At 45.5% G+C, this 20930-nt stretch overlaps 1 protein-coding gene across 2 annotated transcripts; it reads left to right on the top strand.

Moving 5' to 3' along the window:
• Nucleotides 1-214: 214 nt before the first annotated feature.
• API5 (apoptosis inhibitor 5) lies at nt 215-20816 on the top strand. 2 transcript variants are annotated; one of them, XM_007659032.3, is made up of 14 exons: nt 215-283; nt 8100-8261; nt 9308-9401; nt 9976-10041; nt 10533-10684; nt 10921-11127; nt 11756-11860; nt 12321-12410; nt 12856-13037; nt 14996-15089; nt 16601-16657; nt 17459-17535; nt 17752-17888; nt 18798-20816. In XM_007659032.3, exons 1-14 carry the CDS (start codon nt 215-217, stop codon nt 18818-18820), a joined length of 1515 nt encoding a protein of 504 aa, XP_007657222.2. In that variant the 3' UTR covers nt 18821-20816. The 2 variants fall into 2 exon arrangements, with proteins under 2 accessions (XP_007657222.2, XP_001509256.2); XM_001509206.5 differs by having other exon boundaries at nt 18793-20816.
• The last annotated feature ends 114 nt before the right edge of the window (nt 20817-20930 follow it).

Below are 20930 nucleotides of genomic sequence, written 5' to 3'. Positions count from 1 at the left end.
GCCGCTAGGGGTCGCTGGCGGCGGACGGGGGCGCGCGGCCGGAAGTGGCCCTTTCTTCCCGCTCTTCCCCTCCCTTTCCCCTTCCCTTCCCCCTGCCGGCCCAGGCCCAGGCCGAGGCGGCGGCGGCGGCGGCGGCGGCGGTGGAGGTGGAGGAGGAGGGCGGAGGCGGCAGCAGCAGCGGCAACAGCAGCAGCAGCGGCAACAGCAGGTGGCCATGCCGACGGTGGAGGAGCTGTACCGCAACTACGGGATCCTGGCCGACGCCACCGAGCAAGTGGGGCAGGTGAGGAGGGGCCCCGGGCCGCGCGCCCTCCCCCTCTCCCCCCCCCCCCCCCCCCCCCGCGGCCTCGTGCTGCCCCTCTGCCCCGCCCCGCCCCGACCCGACCCGACCCGCCCCGACCGGCCCGGCCCGGCCCGCAGCCCGCCGCGGGGCCCAGGGAAGGGACCTCATAGCCATAATAAGGAGGAGGAGGAGGATGATAAGAAGATGGGTATTTAAGCGCTTACTATGTGCAGAGCACTGCTCTAAGCGCTGGGGCACAGAGGAGGGAATCGGGGGGGGGGGGGGGTCCCCCATGGGGCTCCCACTCTCCCTCCCCCTTTTCCAGGAGAGATCACTGAGGCCCACGGAAGGGACTTCAGAGCAATAATAAGGATGATGATGATGATAAGAAGATGGGTATTTAAGTGCTTACTATGTGCGGAGCGCTGCTCTAAGCGCTGGGGCACAGAGGAGGGAATCGGGGGGTCCCCCATGGGGCTCCCACTCCCCATCCCCCTTTTACAGGAGAGGTCACTGAGGCCCACCGAAGTGACCTCATAGCAATAATATGGATGATGATGATAATAAGAATGTGGGTGTTTAAGCGCTTACTGTGTGCAGAGCCCTGTTCTAAGCGCCGGGGTACAGAGGAGGGAATCGGGGGGTCCCACGTGGGGCTCCCACTCCCCAGCCCCTGAGGCCCAGGGAAGTGACCTCATAGCAATAATAAGGATGATGATAAGAATGTTGGTATTTGTTAAGCGCTTACTGTGTGCGGAGCACTGCTCTAAGCGCTGCGTTTGATAGAAGGGAATCGGGGGGTCCCCCATGGAGCTCCCACTCTCCAGCCCCCTTTTACAGGAGAGGTCACTGAAGCCCACGGAAGGGACTTCAGAGCAATAATAAGGATGATGATGATGATAAGAAGGTTGGTATTTAAGCACTTCCTTTGTGCAGAGCACTGCTCTAAGCGCTGGGGCACAGAGGAGGGAATCGGGGGGAGGGGGGGGTCCCACATGGGGCTACTACTCTCCCTCCCCCTTTTACAGGAGAGGTTACTGAGGCCCAGTGAAGTGACCTCATAGCAATAATAAGGATGATGATCGTAAGAAGGTTGGTATTTAAGTGTTTACTGTGTGCAGAGCACTGTTCTAAGCGCTGGGGGAGATAGGGAATCGGGGGGTCCCCCATGGGGCTCCCGCTCTCCATCCCCTTTTTCCCGGGGAGATCACCGAGGCCCAGAGATGGGACTTCATATTAATGATGATGATGGTGTTTCTTAAGCGCTGCTAAGGCGCCCAGCACTGCTCTAAACGCTGGAGCAGATGAAAAGGAATCGGGGGTCCCCCGTGGGGCTCCCACTCCCCATCCCTCTTTTCCAGGGGAGGTCACTGAGGCTCAGAGATGGGACTTCACAGTAATAATAATGATGATGATGATGGTGCTTGTTAAGCACCTCCTAGGCACCCAGCACTGTCCTAAGCGCTGCGTTCGATAGAAGGGAATCGGGCTGTCCCACATGGGGCTCCCACTCTTCATCCCCCTTTTACAGAGGAGGTCACTGAGGCCCGGGGAAGTGACTTCATAGCAATAATGGCGGTGATGGTGATGATGATGATGGCGTTAAGCACTTCTGAGGTGCCCAACACTGTCCTAAGCCCTGGGGCAGATACGAGGGAGTCTACAGATGACGTCACTGAGGCCCAGTGAAGTGACTTCATATTAATAATGATGGTGGTGTTTGTTAAGCGCCTCCTGGACGCCCAGCACTGTTCTAAACGCTGGGGTAGGTACGAGGGAATCGGGTTGTCCCACATGGGGCTCCCAGTCTCAATCCCCATTTTACAGATGAGGGAACTGAAGCCTAGAGAAGTGACTTCATATCGATAATAATAATGATCATGATGATGGTGTTTAAGTACTCCCGAGGGGCCAAGCACTGTTCTAAACACTGGAGTGGATACGAGGTAATCGGGTGGTCACAAGTTGGGCTCACGGTCTCAATCCCCATTTTACAGATGCGGTCGCTGAGGCCCAGAGAAGTGAAGTCTTCATATTAATAATAAGTAGAATAGTGATGATGGTGTTGAGCGCTTCCTAGGCGCCAAGCACTGTGCTAAACGCTGGGGTAGATAAAAGGGAATCGGAGCGTCCCACATGGAGCTCACAGTCTTAATCCCCATTTTACAGATGAGTCACTGAGGTACAGAGAGGTGACATGACTCGATGATAAAGGTATTTGTTAAGCGCTTGCCAGGCGCCAAGCACTGTCCTAAGCCCTGGGATAGATACAAGGGAATCGGAGTGTCCCACGTGGGGCTCACGGTCTTAATCGCCATTTTACAGATGAGGTCGCTGAGGCCCAGAGAAGTGAGGTGACTTCATAAGAATAATGGTCTTTGTTAAGCGCTTCCGACGTGCCAAGCACTGTTCTAACCGTGGGGGTAGATGGACACGGTAGATAGGAGGTAATCGGGTTGTCCGACTTAGGGCCCAGGATCTTAAGCTCCATTTTACAATTGAAGTCATTGAGACACAGAGAAGTTAAATGGCTTGCCCAAGATCACACAGCAGGCAAGTGACAGAGACGGCATTAGAACCCGTGTCCTCCGACTCCCAAACCCGGACTCTTTGCGCTAAACTGTGCTAATTTTTGCCTTGGGGGGGGGGGGTTGTTTATTTTGTTCTTTTTGGAAGAGTGTGTCTACTCCTCTGTGCCCGTGGAACAATCGCAGGGGGTTTTTGTGTTTTTTGATTATCTTGTGTCTACCCCATTGCTTAGAATGGCACCTGGCACGTGGTGAGCGCTTAGCAAATATCACAATTAATATTATTCCCCCTCCTATCTTCCACATCCCGGAATTTCCCTTTCAATCCATCGATAGCGCTTACTGTGCGCTTACCGTGTGCGGGGCGCTTGGGACAGCAAAGGTGCAACAGAATTAGTAGATGACCATTAGGATTTTAATAATAATAATGTTGGTATTTGCTAAGCGCTTACTCTGTGCAGAGCACCGTTCTAAGCACTGGGGGAGATACAGGGTAATCAGGTGGTCCCACGTGAGGCTCACAGTCTTCATCCCCATTTTCCAGATGAGGGAACTGAGGCCCAGAGAAGTGCCCACAGTCACACAACTGACAAGTGGAGCCAGGATTCGAACCCAGGACTTCTGACTCCCATGCCCGGGCTCTGTCCATTGAGCCACACTGCTTCTCCGTGACCTTTACGGACCGGAGCTTCCTCCCCCATCCCCAGTAGACTTCGATTATTCGAAGTGGTGAAAGGCGCTGTACTAAACACTCGGGAGAGTATCCCAAGACAGAATCAGTGTGGCCACGGTCCCTGCCCGTAATGAGCTTAGAGTGGGATGTATTGTTATGGTTACTCGTCGGCGCCCCGTGGATCAATCACAAATGTTTTTTGTGCTTTTTGATCGCTTGCTTTATGCAGAGCATCGAACTAAATGCTCGGGAGAGTCCGAAACAACAGAATTAGCGGACGCGTCCCTGCACGGCTTAAAGTCTAGAGGGATCTGCGACCTTTGGGTATTTGATATTCGTCCACCCTCACCCCCCTAGCGTGGCTCAGTGGAAAGAGCCCGGGCTCGGGAGTCAGCGGTCATGAGTTCAACTCCCGGCTCTGCCACTTGTCGGCTGTGTGACTGTGGGCAAGTCACTTCGCTTCTCTGTGCCTCGGTTACCTCATCTGTAAAATGGGGATTAACTGTGAGCCTCACGTGGGACAACCTGATTACTCTGTATACCCCAGCGCTTAGAACAGTGCTCGGCACATAGTAAGCGCTTAACAAATACCACATTATTATTAATTATCTTTCAATTATTTCTATTTAATGTCTGTCTCCCTCTTTAAACTATAAGGTCATTTTGGTCTGTTAACTTTGTATTGTGCTCTCCCGAGCATAAGAAGTGTTCAGTAAATACCATGGATTGATTGCTGCTCAAGTAGTTATGCTGGTGGAGGTACAGGAGAGGGAATTTGCAAATCCCGAGGATGTCGGCGACTGAGTCTTTATTGCCATCTAAAGTCGCTTTGCAGGCTGGCAATTCCACGTCGAAAGATGCTTTTGGATTCGACGGAAACCCAAGAGCGGGTTAGGATGAGGGACTTAGAGCGGGAATAATAATAATAATGGTGGTGTTTAAGTGCTTACTATGTTCCAAGCACCGTTCTAAGCACTGGGATAGGTACAAGGTAGTCAGGTTGTCCCACATGGGTCACGGTCTTCATCCCCATTTTACAGAAGAGGGAACTGAGGCCCAGAGAAGTGAAGTGACTTGCCCAGGGTCACACAGCAGACACGAGACGGAGCCGGGATTAGAACCCATGACCTTCTGACTCCCAGGCCCGGGCTCTGTCCAGTGTTTGTGCAGCAGCCACTGAGCCCGGGCTTGAGAGTCAGAGGTCATGGGTTCAAATCCCGGCTCCGCCGCTTGTCGGCTGTGTGACTTTGGGCAAGTCACTTCACTTCTCTGTGCCTCAGTTCCCTACTCTGTAAAATGGTGCTGAAGACTGTGAGCCCCACGTGGGACAACCTGATCACCTTGTATCCTCCCCAGCGCTTAGAACAGTGCCTTGCACATAGTAAGCGCTTAACAAATGCCAACATTAGTAGTATTACACCGTGCTGCTTCTCTAGTAGTTAGTGGTGGGCAGGTGGGAGAAGGAATCAAATGAAGGGTATTTATGGAGGGCTTAGTTTGTGCAGAGCACTGTACTAAGCACTTGAGAGTACCGTACAACAGATTTGTTAGATTTGATCCAATCCAACGAGTTTACAGTCTAGAGGAAGAGAAATCTGTGGGGTAAGAGCCCCATCCCGGGACCCTATGGAACCCTCACTTTTCACGTAACCGTGTCCAGGCACGGTTTCTCAACGGGGTGGGGGAAGTTAAGGCTAAAGCAGAAGTAGTTGGAAATAAATCTGGGGGCACTGAGACCGGACCCCGGATTTCCAACCCAGGCCAAGCTCTCATATCAAGCTTACATCGTTCCTTCCTATTGAAGGTCTTTTATGGAACTTTTATGTGGTAAGAACTCAAGTTTCTACAGCTAGGAGACAAACTTTCTTGAGATGGAACCGTGGTTTAACACTTCATTTTTCTAGCACCTTTCCTTTTCGGGAATATTTAGCACCTGCTGCGTGCAGAACGTTGAACTCGGTGCTTGAGAGAGGGTGAAGAAACAGTTCCTGACCTCATAGGTCTCACGGATCTAGACAGATCTTACTGTCTAGTAGGAGACAGATACAAAATTATAGAAGAGAAATAAGGGAGAGATGGTCAGGAGGTACGTCGTGTTGTGGGATTGGAGACGTGCAGAGTGATTTCGATTAATCAGGGGTAAAAGGCACTTGGGAAAGTACAGTACGACAGAATCAGTGGACACGTTCCCTCCTCCCCGTAATGAGCTTGTAGGCTAGAGTGGGAGATTGTAGAGGCCGAGATTTGGAAAAACAACCCTAAACAACCTCTAAAGTGTTCAGAGGGATCCAGAAAAGGTTTTTTGTTTGTTTGTCTGTGTTTGGCGTACCGGCTAGAGCACAGGCCTGGAAGTCAGAAGGTCATGGGCTCTAATCCCGGCTCCGCCGCACGTCTGCCGTGTGACCTTGGGCAAATCGCTTGATTTCTCAGGGCCTCAGTTCCCTCGTCTCTGAAATGGGGATTGAGACATTGAGCCCGGCGTGGGACAGGGACTGTGCCCAACCTGATGATCTGGTATCTATGCCAGCGAGTAGAATGGTGTTTGGCACACAGTAAGCGCGTAACCAGTACCATAATTATTATTATATTTTTTTAAATGGCATTTTAAGCCACAGGGGCTAGCAGTTAAATGACTCCACATATAATGGTGGATCTTACAAGAGTCCGTACCTAGAAATGCCAGCAAGCCTGGTCTTTGCATTATTTTCCCTGTCCCTAGATCACCTGTCGGTCTCCCCCGTAGACTGTAAGCTTCTTTTGGGCAGGGGTCACATCTACCAATTCTGTTCAGCTGTTCTTTCCCAAGTGTGTGGTACAGTGCTGCGTGCGCTTTAGCACATGGATTAATAAAAATTTATGCTCCTTTGATTAGATTGAGTTTTCCCGACCATCTCAGAATTTCCCCTGGGAATAGGTTCATTTGGCTGGATCGTTAGCCCTGTAAATGAACACAGAAGTGAAAACATTGAACATATTCATTTATAGATGTTTCTTACGATTTGTGGGATTAATTCCTTTACTCTGAATTCTGTCAATTTTACAGTAGAATGAGAAAAAGAAAAAGTGAATAATAATAATGGTATTAAGTGAAAAAGAATGAGAAAAAGAAAAGCAGTGAATATATTATTGGAGTTGCAATATCTCTTTGTTGACTTGCTGAGGGCCTTGAGAAGGGGCTATACCAGGCCTCTGTTTCCTGCTTTGTAAAACAGCTAATGCTTACCTAACAGGGATGTTATAAAAAGTCGATGTTTATGAAGGCCTTTGAGAGTCTCAGATGAAAGGGATTAGAACACTGCACCCTGTTATCATTATTATTATTTACGCAACAGGTTCTGTCTTTGAGTTCTCATATCTTATAATGCATTCCAGTGGCATCCATTTTGCATGGTCTTCAGCTCGGTTTAGGGTGGGGGGATTATTCTTTTAAGGAAAAAGTTGCTTGTGGTTTTGGGTGGTGTAAGGCACGGTTCAAGGGATTTGGGCAGGCTTGACTGCATATGTGGGACTTCAGAGACTTGGAGGAACTCAGCTCAAGCTTCAGGAGTCCTGACAGAACCAAATCCTTGAATTCATAGCTAGTCAGCCATGCAAGTGTGCAGTTTTCTGTGCCGGGCCTGCCCGGGTTGGATTTACTGGAATTGCAGACGCTTGGCTTGGTAGTGTTTATGCAAGTGAAAATGTTTCATTGTCTCTCCAAGGTACTAGGGGTGGGCTCAGCCAACTGGAGTCTGCCCCTGTCCTGCTGAGTTTTGGCAAAATGCCTTCACCCACCGCGGTTGATAACCATTATCTACCGTCCCCGAGGCCCAACCTCCAACTTCCTGAAGCATTTTGAACCCCTTCTCACATTCTTCCTCTCTTTCTTCATCCCTGTATTGATCCTCAGGGACGTCACTACCCACGCAGATGTTCCCAGTGACCTCCCCGCTTCCCGTTGCCCGCTTCCTCTCACGCCTCGACTCCGCTCCACCTCGTTCACTCACCAACTTGGACACAGGCTTCATCTCATCCTGCCTGGTCACTGCAGTCTCTAACCTCACCAACTCTGAAACTCCATACTCTAACCACAGCTCCTCAGCTGCCTTCATCACATCCCCTCCCCATAAAACAGTCCAGTTTCCCCACAGAAAACCCTATTCTTTCGAACCAACCTAGTTTTCCAAAGTCATCGTGCTCTTTCTGGTCCCTTGATGCACGCGTCCTCACCCTCTCCGCTAAACTCAACTTCCTCACTCACCCGTCCCTCCGTCAATCGTGTACCACCAGGATGCATCCCTGGATCACCTCCGCAGGACATTTCCTGTGCTCTTGTGCTTGGCACATACGTTGCTGGCAGAAGTCTGAACCAGACTGACCTCATTCACCCTAAACTCATCCTCACCTGCCCACTAAGCCACGCTTCTCCTCTGTACAATTTAAAATACTTAAGTTGAAGCCCCTCAGCTAAGATGGCGGTTACTAGGACTGTTACAATATAGTCACAGAACGGGTATGCCTGTGTTGGGTAAAAACTCATTAAAATGTCTTTGAATGAGAAGTGAAATTTTCAGTGTTTTGTGAACGGAGTCCAATCGTATTCAGCTTTCCCAATTTTTAAAATCCATTTTTGTAGCATAAAGATGCCTATCAAGTAATCTTGGATGGTGTGAAAGGAGGTGCCAAAGAAAAACGATTAGCAGCACAGTTTATTCCAAAATTCTTCAAGCATTTCCCGGAGTTGGCAGATTCCGCAATCAATGCACAACTAGATCTCTGTGAAGATGAAGATGTGTCTGTAAGTATCAAGTTAGAAACCTTTCAGGAAGACTTTAGGCTATCTTTCACTTTTTCTTAATGGATTGTCTTGTAAAGTAGGCTCCCGTTGTATTGCTATATATTGAGCAATAAACGACACGTTAAATTGTTTCATTTTTCAAAAGACCCAGAGGTGTCGGTCAGGTTCCTGGCAGGTGTAGAAAAGGTCATATGCTGATTTTGCCATAAGCCAGGATGGAGTCCAAGACGGCTTCTTTAAAAGCATTCCAAATTTGAAAGAACGTCATTATTTCCTTCTTACCTTCCAAGTGTGTTTCATTTTTGAAAGTAAGTGTACGTGTCCAGGAAGTGGAAGTAATGACTCATTTTGCTGAACATTTGTATGGTTCTCTCGAACTATCACTAAATCATTTTGTCCTAAATTTTGATAACTTCACTGTAAGCATGTTTCATGCCAAAGGTGTTTTTGTTTTTTTAAAAATTATCGAGGTATATAACCCTCTTAGGATGTTTTCCTAATTGAAATAACCATTCAATAACTACAAAATTAAATGTGCCAGGTATCTACTTTAAAGTCATAGATAGAATTCCTTCAAACAATATCAGTGCAGTAATTTACACCGGGTCTTAAGGTGAAACAGCCAAATAACCAGCACCGACATTTGCGATCTCCTCCTCGGATACTCGGAAATAAGAGTAGATCAGAGGGTTACCAAGCGGCAGTTAATGCAGTCAGGCTACAGTAGCCGTTCTCGTGCTGCTGTTGAATATGACTAAATTAATAATAAAAATTGAAAGCCCAGTGCCCCTATTCCTATGCAGCTGCTGGTAGTCATCTCTTTAAATCCCGTAGGCTACTGGAAAATCTTTTGATGGTCAAGCCAGATTATTATTACTATTTTAATCATTGAGTTACCTGGGTCTCGGCCACCCAAATTACCTTGAATTGACTGCTCCCAGGCCTGCGTATTTGGTAGTGAATAGTAATGCTTAAGGTTATTTTAAGATTTGTTCGTCTAAAGCATTTCGTTCATCCCGATCGCCTTTTTTTGTGTGTGTTTGTAGATCCGACGCCAAGCGATTAAAGAGCTGCCCCAGTTTGCCACTGGAGATAACCTTCCCCGAGTAGCTGACATATTGACCCAGCTTTTGCAGACAGGTATGGCCTTTGGATGTCCGTACATCGCTTCCTTCTGAAAGGCTAGGAGTCTGTCTGGGGCTGGGATTGCTGACGTAAAGACTGTCCTAAAGACTGAAGCCTTCCGTCTATTCATTAGCCCCTTTTAGGCTGGTGCAGTGCTCTGCGGCGTATTGACTCAACCGTGTGTGTGTTTTCCTCTGGTGTTCCTTTCAGCAGATCTTTAATACAGACGTACCGATGGCTCTCTGTTCTTTTGGGAAAGGTCTGGGTCATCGTTTCCTACTAAACCATTTTCAATTGCCTGGAGTTTTTCTGATTTTGGAGAACTTTCCAGAGTGTAAATGGTGTTGTCGTAACATGACCCCTTCACACTTATAGTCTCAAAACGTGACTATAAACTGGTTCAGGGAGTGAGACTGTCACCCCGATTTATGTTTCCGAGGTCTTTGGAGGATGGTTAGCTCCCCCTTACCCACTCTCTCTTCACCTAACGGAATATTCTAGAACCTATTGTCTTTTTGATTTACATCAAAGATCAAATGGGCAACCTTCTATCTTCTGTGTGCCATTTATGTTCTTTTGTCTTCCCCAGATGACTCTGCAGAATTTAACTTGGTGAATAATGCCTTACTCAGTATATTTAAGATGGATGCTAAAGGTAATCACAGTCTTACATGTATGGCCTAAAATAATAGGTTCATTTATAGAGTCTAAACTCCTAATGTAAAATGAGACTTGCCGTTGACTAAATCTCAATCAGATGTGTTTTATACAGATTCTGTAATGTGGAACCTAATAACTTTCACCGTTTGATATAATTTGTTTAGCCCCGATACGATTCAGGGAATTGGGCAGCAAGTTCATTCCAACTCTAAAAGCATAACTAATTGTTTGTGAAAAAGAAAATGAGTATTATATCACACCAAGAGTAATACCTTCGTAGTGATACAAGTATTCTTATCCAGGCATTTCTCTTTTTGGAAGAGTAGCGAGGTCACACCCTAACAACTTGTTGAATAACAAATAGGCATTTTGGGGGCTGACTAGAATAGAATTTGCGAATTTGGACCGTTTCAGTATGAGTTATATTCTACTTAATTTAAGGTGGCATTTTTAGCATGACCTCAGTGGTTCTGTACTGTTTTTCAGGGACTCTGGGAGGCTTGTTCAGCCAGATCCTTCAGGGAGAGGATATCGTCAGAGAACGAGCAATCAAGTTCCTCTCGACAAAACTGAAGACTTTACCGGAGGAAGTGCTAACAAAGGAAATAGAAGAACTCATATTAACTGAGTCCAAAAAGGTAACTTTTCTCTCCATAACCTGGAGACCGAAAATGTCCACGCTGGCACCTAAGTCAAGTGATAGAGCGGCCCCCATCTGTGAGATTTTGATCCCGACAGAAACAGTGAGAAATGTATCCACCTTGAGGGAAACGTTTCATCAGACTAGTAGGACCTCGCACGCCGGAAAGTGTTGGAGTAGGGCTGGACGTGTTGAAAGGACTAAAGTTAACATTTCCGCTCTTGGCTGTTTTAGGTCCTTGAGGATGTGACTGGTGAGGAGTTTGTGCTCTTCATGAAAATACTGTCTGGGTTAAAGAGTCTGCAGACTGTGAGCGGGCGGCAACAGCTAGTGGAGCTGGTGGCAGAACAAGCCGATCTGGAACAAACTTTCAATCCAGCCGATCCAGACTGCGTGGACAGACTTTTACAGTGTACCCGGCAGGCAGTACCGCTCTTCTCGGTAAGCCGTTGCTGTTTTCTTTATAGATGATCTCTCGGGGGCCGTTTACTGTAGCGTCTCTAGACGTTTGCTTTGTGTCATGAACGTCTGGTTCACGAAAGCGACTGAGCTCATTGCAGCAAAAAGGGAGCGTAGCGGAAGTAGGTTTGTTTCCTGAAGAGCGGGTGGGTCAAACTGACAGACCACTCCCGCCCCGCTTTCTGGTTGGGGCCATCCCACAGATGGAAGCAGCAGGTCCGAAGGGCAGCCGAGTGGCCCGTGACCCACCTTTTCTAATGCCTCGCTCCAGGTTCCTACTCCAGACCGTGAAAGGACTGCTGCCTTTGTAAGCTTATCAAGGGCAGGGATTGTATCTTATTCTGTTATACTCCTTCAGACCCTTAAAACAGAAGGGCACAGGAAATGTGCCAGATCCACAGGAATGAGTTCGTCGTGTCTCCTGAAGAAACACGAGTAAGAGAACGATGAGGTTTCTGCTTGAGCTTGGTATATCTGATTCTGCTGGGGTTGGCTTACTTTCGAATAGGTAGATTTGGGATTTTTTCATTTACTGATACGATCGAAGAAAAACATGATAGAGACCACGTTCGTGTATATTGAGTAACCCGACGTGTTTCCATTTTTACAGAAAAATGTTCATTCTACAAGGTTTGTGACTTACTTCTGCGAGCATGTGCTACCCAACCTCAGTTCTCTGACTACACCAGTCGAGGGCCTGGATATTCAGTTAGAGGTAAGTTACGGCTGATTCCCAGTAGTGGAAAGACAGACTGACCTGTCCCCACTTGTTTGTCACATATCGGCCTTCTTTTTCAGAAAGACACAGCACTTGGGGGAGGGGAAGAGCGGATGCTCTAAAATGATGAATCGGGAATGATAGGAATATTCAAGAATTTAACAGATTGTTTCTCCTTACCTGACTACGGACAAGTAAGGATTTTGTTTGAATCCTGACTTGCGGTACCCAGGTAGAGAAAACTAGCCTATTGCACCCAAGAGATTGATTCCTGGGAAAGACACTCTTCCTTTTAACTCTTTCTAGCAGAATCATGCTCAGGTATAACATTTCCCCTGCTCGAAAACCATAGTTAGAAATCCGTAGAACTTCTTATACGTAGAAGTTTTACAGATCTAGAACAGAACCGTTTACAAGCCATGTTCTGAATAATTATGTGAAATCTTCATATCGTTAGGTGTTGAAATTGCTGGCAGAGATGAGCTCATTTTGTGGTGACATGGAAAAATTAGAAACGAACTTAAAGAAACTCTTTGATAAACTCCTGGTAAGTACTGTTTGTTGCAAAATCAATAGTGTAAAGCTCAGGTACTCTGTATGAATGGATTGGTTGTACAAGTAAGAAAGTCACAGTAGATAGTGACTTTCCCAAGACCACGGAGAACTTCCAGAACTAGGATCTAAGCCAGAAAAGTACCAATTACCACTTATCCGCTCAGATCGTATGCTCTTTAAAGAGCATCACATTCTACTCCCATGCTGGGACTTGTTTTTTTGATATGAAAAAATTCTATTTTGCAGTCATAAATCCTCTTGAACGTGTTATGAAAACGATCAACATTCACTTCACATCCTTCATGAAGCCCCTCGCTCCGAACCCTGATATAGTGTTCAAAATATACGTTCTCCCTTGTGAGTGTATTTCCACTTGAAAATGCTAAGAAAATAGTGTGAACATTCCCATTCTCCATTTTCTCACCTCCATTCATTAGGAGTACATGCCACTTCCCCCGGAAGAAGCTGAGAACGGAGAGAATGCTGGCAATGAAGAACCCAAGCTGCAGTTCAGCTACGTGGAGTGTCTGCTCTATAGCTTTCACCAGCTGGGTCGGAAGCTTCCGGATTTCTTAACAGCCAAGCTGAATGCAGAAAAAATCAAGGACTTCAAAATCAGGTAATGGATGGCTCAACAGAATTACATAGGCTTCTACCCAACGTGTTACATTTGTTTTTCTTTGAGAAGACTTGATCCCTGTGCTTTAATAATAATAATGTTGGTATGCTTATTATGTGCAGAGCACTATTGTGAGTGTTGGGGTAGATACAGGGTAATCAGGTTGTCCCACGTGAGGCTCACGGTCTTCATCCCCATTTTACAGATGAGGTCACTGAGGCACAGAGAAGTTAAGTGACTTGCCCACGGTCACAGAGCTGACAAGTGGCAGAGCCTGGATTCGAACCCATGCCCTCTGACTCCCAAGCCCGGGATCTTTCCATTGAGCCACGCTGTTTTAGTGATTGCTGATATGAGAGGGGCAAAGCTGCCAAACTTCTGCATTCCGTTTCGATCTCAAGGGCTTGAATGTGTTGTGACGTGGACTCTGAGCCAGGAGGAGCCTGACATTCTGCTTCTCTTGTCCTAATAATAATATTGATGGTTTTGGTTAAGCGCTTACTATGTGCCAAGCACTGGTCTAAGCACTGGGGTAGAAACAGGGTAATCGGGTTGTTCCCCGGAGGGCTCACGTTCTTAATCCCCATTTTCCAGATGAGGTAACTGAGGCACAGAGAAATGAAGTGACTTGCCCATAGTCACACAGCTAACAAGTGGCACAGCAGGGATTAGAACCCACAACCTCTGACTCCCAAGTCCGTGCTCTTTCCAGGAAGCCACACCGCTTCTCTAATACCTTGCTGATCTTCCTTCTTATCTTTATTTTGTCTTATCTCTTATGCGTCTAGCCCAGTCCCTTCTCCCCTTTTTTATTTCGATTGTGAGCCCCCCCCACACACACACTGGGCCCCAAGAGTCAGGGACTGAGTCTGATTCCTCACTGCATTTTTTTTTTCCCAGCGCTTAGTTGCCTGTAAGTGCTTAATAATATATAATAATATGATATAATAATATAGTAAGAGAGAAGCAGCGTGGCTCAGTGGAAAGAGCCCGGGCTTGGGAGTCAGAGATCGTGTGTTCTAATCCCGCCTCCGCCACTTGTCAGCTGTGTGACTTTGGGCACTTCTCTGTGCCTCAGTTACCTCATCTGTAAAATGGGTGGTGAAGACTACGAGCCTTACGTGGGACAACCTGATTGCCCTGTATCTCCCCCAGCGCTTAGAACAGTGCTCTGTACATAATAAGCGCTTAACAAATACCAACATTATTATTGTAATTAATAATTAATACTCCTCCTACTACTGAGCGCCCTTAAAGGAGACAGTTCTAGGAACTCCCGGTTGGCCTTTCCGTTTGAAAACTGAAGTGGAGCCAGTGTGATGGCATTCCAGTGTCCGTTCAGAAGTGCCAAGCACCTCTGACCCACATTGAAAGACGCTAAAGGAAGCAGTATCGGGAAAATCGGTATTTTCTTGGCCTCCGGTGTACTACTTCCTCAGAGGCTAAGTGGACATTTTAAATCTCGATTGCAATTCAACTGTCCATGCAACACACTAAACCGAAGATTAGCCGCTTGGACAAGCAGCACGCTGGCCTGAAGCCTGTAAAAGTGTAGCCATACCACATTCTCCTCCTCTTCAACTCCTTCACTGCCCAGAGAGGACTTCTTGCTTCGAGCTGATGATTTGAGATCCCTCTGATCCACCTGAATAAACAATGTCCAAGCCCTTTACCCAAGTTGGTACAGAAGGGAGATTTTCCCACCTGTCTTTGACCGGCAATGTGCAATTCGCATTACCCATCAGACGCTGTCAAGAATTTTAGAGTTAGTGATGCTCGTGATCTACTCTAAAATTCTTGTTTAAGCTTTTGATTTATTGAGCCGTGACCTTGCTGAAAATTTCCACTCGAGGTTGTTTAAAAACAAGTATTGCGATTTCCTCGTTTCTAAGGAAGGCAAGGAAATGTTCTCGGTTGAAGGCGGGGCTAAGTCGATGTCTAACTCTTTTCTGTACTAGGCTACAGTACTTTGCTCGAGGCCTACAAGTTTATATCAGGCAACTTCGATTGGCTCTCCAGGGAAAAACGGGTGAAGCCTTAAAGACAGAAGAGGTAAGACTATCTGGAAGCACTTCCCTCCATATTATTGGTAGTCACTTTAACTCTTAAAGTAGTTGAATAGGGGTATAAAGCTGCCTTCTTTCTAATGCAGTTGAATGTATTGCCTTGAACCGTGGGTTAATCGAATAATTGAATGAATGGTTGACGTTGGCCCAGGAATAGGTTGCGAGGAGGTCCTCTGGATTTTGAGAAGTCAGTCCATTAATCAGTGGTATTTACTGAGGACTTAGTGGGTGCAGAGCACTGTACTAAGTGTTTGTACTTGCCGAGCCGCAGTCTGTTCGCCTTTGCCCAGCTCTCGTCAGCCTTTGGCCAGGAGTGTTCCAAAGTATTAATGCTGAACAGCCAAGCCCCAGTCAAAAAATTTCAAACGTGTCCGTCCTCTCTACCAAATATTCACTATATGGAAAACCATAGTTAGAAACCCGTTAGAAATCTGTTAACAAATGTCATCAGTAGTTTTGCCCAAAAAAAAAAAAAAGTGAGAGATTGGACTGTTCACTCGAAATAGATGCTTGCTAATCCTAGGATTTCTCTCCCTTGTTAGTTATTTAATAATAATAATAATGTCGGTATTTGTTAAGCTACTATGTGCAGAGCACTGTTCTAAGCGCTGAGGGAGATACAGGGTAATCAGGTTGTCCCACGTGAGGCTCACAGTTAATCCCCATTTTTCAGATGAGGTAACTGAAACACAGAAGTTAAGTGTCTTGCCCACAGTCACACAACTGACAAGTGGCAGAGCCGGGAGTCGAACCCATGACCTCCGACTCCCAAGCCCGGGCTCTTTCCGCTGAGCCACGCTGCTTCTCTGTGATGGTATTTCTTAAGCACTTACTATGCGTAAAGCACTGTTCTGAGCGCTGGGGTTGATAGAAGATAATCAGGTTGTCCCCCATGGGGCTCACAGGCTTCATCCCCATTTTACAGATGAGGAAACTGAGGCCCAGAGAAGTGAAGTGACTTGCCCAAAGTCACACAGTTGACGAGCGGCAGAGCCGGGATTTGAATCCCCAGCCCGGGTTCTTGCCACTGAGCCACACTGCTTCTTTGTGTTAAAGCCTCACCAATGTCTTTCCTTTCTAATCTTTTACAGTGTTTTAAAAAAAATACTGTTTATCCGCACGCCATCTATTACAGTGTTTTAAAAAAATACTGTTTATCCGCACGCCATCTAAAAAAAAACAACTTCTAGGTTGATTTAAGCTGATCTCGCCACCTTCCTGGCCCAGCTAAATATGCATAAAGTTAACCCAGGTTGTTCTTCTTCACCTGTCTTCCCCCATTAGGCCTTGTGTCTTTTACTTCTTTTGTCTATTCCGTCTGTTCCTGGATAAGAGCTGGAAACAGCAAACGCTCTGGTGAAACTTCACTTTCTAAAAGTAACCCCATAGCCAATTATTACAATAGTGCCTTTTTTCCTTCCCCATAATAAGGTTTGCCTGTAACCCACGATGCACTCAGATTTAGATTGAAATTGTTATTAATCTTCTCTTTTGCAGAACAAAATTAAAGTCGTTGCTTTGAAAATAACGAACAACATCAATGTCTTAATCAAGGTAATTTTTCCTTTCCACCTACTCTTCTCCTTCACCATCTCACTGGCCATAAAATTGGGCAGGTGAAATCCCAGGAAGCTTTCCAGATTTTTCAGGGGACGCTAATGAAGATCAGTTGTCGACACTTGTCTCAAGTTGTATCATTTAAATGATCCCTTTTGGGACTTCTGGAATTGCTGTGCTCTAAGTCGGCGGTTTAATTCAATTAAATATAGATCAACTGGAGCCTGTTAGTATAATAGCAATACTCTGTTAAGCAAGATGATATAGATGAAAATGGCTGGACTTTATGAAAGTTACACCGGAGCTAAAGGAAATAAATCAGTCTCTGAACAAATAGGAATTGAAATTAAAAATTTAAACTTACGACCCTCATGCGATCACGGTTCTAGGCTACCGTGGCCCACTGTCGTGGAAAACATCAGCACGACTGGACGCTGAGGGGACTCAGTTGTTTTTTGAATATTGAGTAGGGGCCGGTAATTTTTTTTTTTTTAATTTTTAAAGTTAAAATAAGCTTTGGTTTCTTACGGTATTTTACGTCCTACAAAAAAAGATTTCAGTGTCTAACTCTTGGGATTTTTCTGAATATTAGTTTACAGTTTTATATGTGCTCGTACAGGTTACGGAAAACGAATACGTTTTTCTGTTGAATGAAAAACCTGTCCTTCCGTTTTAACTTTTAAGAAATGCATGCTACCACGTTCTTCAAATAATTCATCTTGGAAACTCTGTTATTTGGACTGTGGTCCTTCTGATATTTGAGGTTGATGAGAGGTCCTGTGGATTTTGTCTCTTCAGGATCTCTTCCACATTCCTCCTTCTTACAAGAGCACAGTTACACTGTCCTGGAAACCTGTACAGAAGGCTGAATCAGGGTAAGGAATGCCAATAAGAGTAGTAAACTGCTTTAACAATGAAGAATTGAAGTGAAACTTGGGGAAAACTTGCACGAAAATATTAAATTAGATTTTGATGGTCACAGTGCAATCTGTATACAGATTTAGGGGGAACCGATTCCCAGTTCATTGTGAAATTAATTATTCTAACGTCGCGTAGTGTTTTTCAGGTGTTTGTTGTTCCCTATTTCCTAGGCAAAAGAGAGCCAGTGAAGATACATCTTCAGGTTCACCACCCAAGAAGTCTCCAGCCGGACCAAAAAGGGATGCCCGTCAGATATATAATCCTCCCAGCGGGAAATACAGCAGCAATTTGGGCAACTTTAATTATGGTGAGCGTTGCCGTTTGGGTAGAGGTAGAAAACTGTAAGGAATCACATATGTTCTATCTTAAGTACTGTAAAAGTGGACTTCCCCAGTGCCTGAGTTTTGGCAGGGGTGGTTTATGGTATCTGTTAAGCACATTATCAAATTTAAGAGCCGACGGATTGGCGGAGAGAGCCCAGGCCTGGGAGTCAGAGGCACCTGGGTTCTAATCCTGGCTCCTCCCCTTGCCTTCTTGTGTGATCTGGGATAAGTCATTTAACTTCTCCGGGCCTCAGTTCCCTCATCTGCAAAATGGCGATTCGGCACCCGTTCTCCCTCCCGCTTAGACTGCGAACCCCACGTCTGTGAAACGGGGATTGAGACCGAGAGCCCGCTGTGGGACAGGGACTGTGTCCAGCCTGATTACCTTGATTACCCCAGGGCTACGAAGAGTGCTTGGTACACAGTAAGCACTTAACAAGTACCGTAATTATTAGCACGTGAGACCCGACTATCTTGTATCTACCCCAGGGCTTAGACAGTGCCTGGCACATGGGAAGCGCTTAAAAAATACCACAGTTGAATAAAGGCTTTTGGATGTCAGATCCGACGCCATTTGGTGTTTTCATTAATTGCAAGTGAGCCACTGTAACCTTTGAAAAGAATCATCATTTGATTATATCAAGTATATGGATTTACTGATTGTCTTAGGGCAACCTTAGAGTGCAACTTTTACGTTATCTCGTATTTTAACACACGTGACTCATCCCACTCTAGAGAAGGGATGTTTTGAGATGGACTGGAATTTAGCCAAGAGGCAAAAAATCAGTAAATCCCAGGTCCCGGGATCCACACTGCCTTTTCTCTTCTCGCGTCTGTCCTGTCCGCCTGTCCCGAACGAGACCTAATCCCTTGTTCGCTTTTCCGCAGAGCAGAGAGGGGGCTTCCGGGGAAGTAGAGGTGGCCGAGGATGGGGAGGAAGAGGAAATCGTAGTCGAGGAAGACTGTACTGAACCGGGCGTTACCTTCTCCAGTGCCGTCTCAAGCTGAAACACCGTTAACCTACCACTCGTTGACTTGCCTGGAATATCCCTTCCAAGGACTGCTGTCTTCAGCTAAAGACTTAAATGTTCTTTATACCTTTGTATGTATGATCTACTTTTCTAATGAACTACAGACACGTCCATGGTAAAACCACAGCTGTATTTTTGGATGCTCTGTCAGCGATCTTCAGTTATTTTAGCGATGTCTTTGGGATTTATTCACACTGGAAATGGCAGTGAAAATGTTTTATCCAAAACACCTTGGCAGTTTATTAGCCTACGGGCGATACACCTATAAAACATGTAATGGGATTAGAGGTTTTCTTTTATAACTGATGGAAATGGTTGATTAGGATGGCACGAATCAGTGGCGAGATTACTCTTTCCTCTCCTCCTCGTCTAGTCCTCTCACCCAATATATGGAGAAGAGTAAAACTGAATGTTAACCTGACATTTACTTTTTTTTTTTTTTTTTTAAGTAAGCTGCTGGCCATCGAATTGTGGGACTCGTGATTTCTGTGTCATGAGAGCCGAATATTTACCAGCTTCTTAAATGCAACGTTTGATTTAGCGATAAGTGGAAATGTCTTTACTTTCATAGGAGAAAGTAAATTGCTTCTGCACTGCTTACAAAACTCTTCTCCATGTGTTGTAATGCAAATGTTTAATATGGGGTTTTAATGTTCGGTATGAAAACGTGTGCACATATATGCTGTGAAACGTGATGATTCAAATCAAATAAACATGATAGAAGTACCTGAGGAGTGGGTAATCTGTGATGCAGTGATTGTCTGCCTGAGGTGAATCGATCTCCTTGGCCATTTCCTCCACCGTGGGGATTTCTGAGTCAGTTTGCACTTGAAACAGATTATTTAAAAAATAAAAGGGCAGAAAGATCACGTTTGAAAAGGTGTATTTGGAGAAACGTGGAAACATCCAGCTAGGGATAGACTTTGAATTCCAAATACATTACTGCACGTCTTTTTTTTTTTTTTTTTAAACCAGGGGCTACCCCCGGGAAAAATAGGACTAAGAAGAATGGATTTAGGCATAGAGTACTCTTTGTCCTGCCACTTTTGAGACCATGATTTCTCACGTTTTTCTTCAAAATGAAACATCGTCAAGATCATCTAATGGGCAATGGCGCATGTTTTACGTGGCAGTAATAAAAGTAGGTTTGAGGAGGTTAACATGTAGGTGTTTTGGAATAGCGTAGTCTCTCCCACCACCCCGAGATGCTTGTTTAGAGTTTGGTCCCCAAGACAAATGCCTGAGTGACATTTCTGAATAGTTCCCTGTGTTCGTGAGGAATAGCTTGTAGTCCATTGCGGGTGTCTTCATTAACGTGCTCTAATAGTTCTTAGCGCAGTTGGGGAAATTCAGTCTCTGTTGCTATAGCTAGTGCACATTATCTCAAGCAGAAATATTTTTTTAAAAGACTAGAGAAACCAGGATGGAGGCGAGCGAAGGCCTTTTAGGCCAAACTACCTGAACTCTGAGTGCTGGCAATAACTTTCCGACATTCCTAATGCATTTTAATTAAATCTAGGCTTTCATGAAATCTAATCAAATATAGGAAATCACTGACCTTTTCATTTTAAACTAACTTGGATTTTTAAATATAAAATCAACAGTTGGCAAAACCTTTTGATTAAAGGAACTATGAGGCAATATATCAGGTTTGTAATTTTTGTTTGAATTAAAGTGACTCACAAAAGTATGAATTGTCGGGTTGACCGTCTTCACATGCAACTGTGCACACTTCTGGACTATTTTGTTTTGAGAATACAAATAATTTCATATTCAGAGGCTTTTTTTTCTTTTTTTTTTTTTGGAAGACACCTGTTTATTGCCTTGTTCAACTGTAAATGTTCCCTTATGCTTTTGGAATAAATTCATTTTGTAATTTTGTTTGTGACTCCGTGCTTTGTGATAATGGAAGCTTCAAATTTTTTTGTAGTTTTTCTGTTTGGTTTTGGTTTGGTATTTTTGGTTTTTTGGGAGTTTTTGTGGTTTGGTTTTTGT

This window comes from Ornithorhynchus anatinus, chromosome 3 (assembly GCF_004115215.2).
Source record: "Ornithorhynchus anatinus isolate Pmale09 chromosome 3, mOrnAna1.pri.v4, whole genome shotgun sequence".
Classification (NCBI taxonomy): Eukaryota; Metazoa; Chordata; class Mammalia; order Monotremata; family Ornithorhynchidae; genus Ornithorhynchus; species Ornithorhynchus anatinus.
This window is presented reverse-complemented; position numbering and strand designations above follow the sequence as displayed.

Bases quoted from the DNA above. Each gene is read 5' to 3' on its own strand.
- API5 (XM_001509206.5), top strand. From the start codon at position 215: ATGCCGACGGTGGAGGAGCTGTACCGCAACTACGGGATCCTGGCCGAC. The intron at 10,685-10,920 runs GTAACTTTTCTC...TGGCTGTTTTAG, and splicing joins TATTAACTGAGTCCAAAAAG to GTCCTTGAGGATGTGACTGG. The intron at 11,861-12,320 runs GTAAGTTACGGC...TCATATCGTTAG, and splicing joins GCCTGGATATTCAGTTAGAG to GTGTTGAAATTGCTGGCAGA.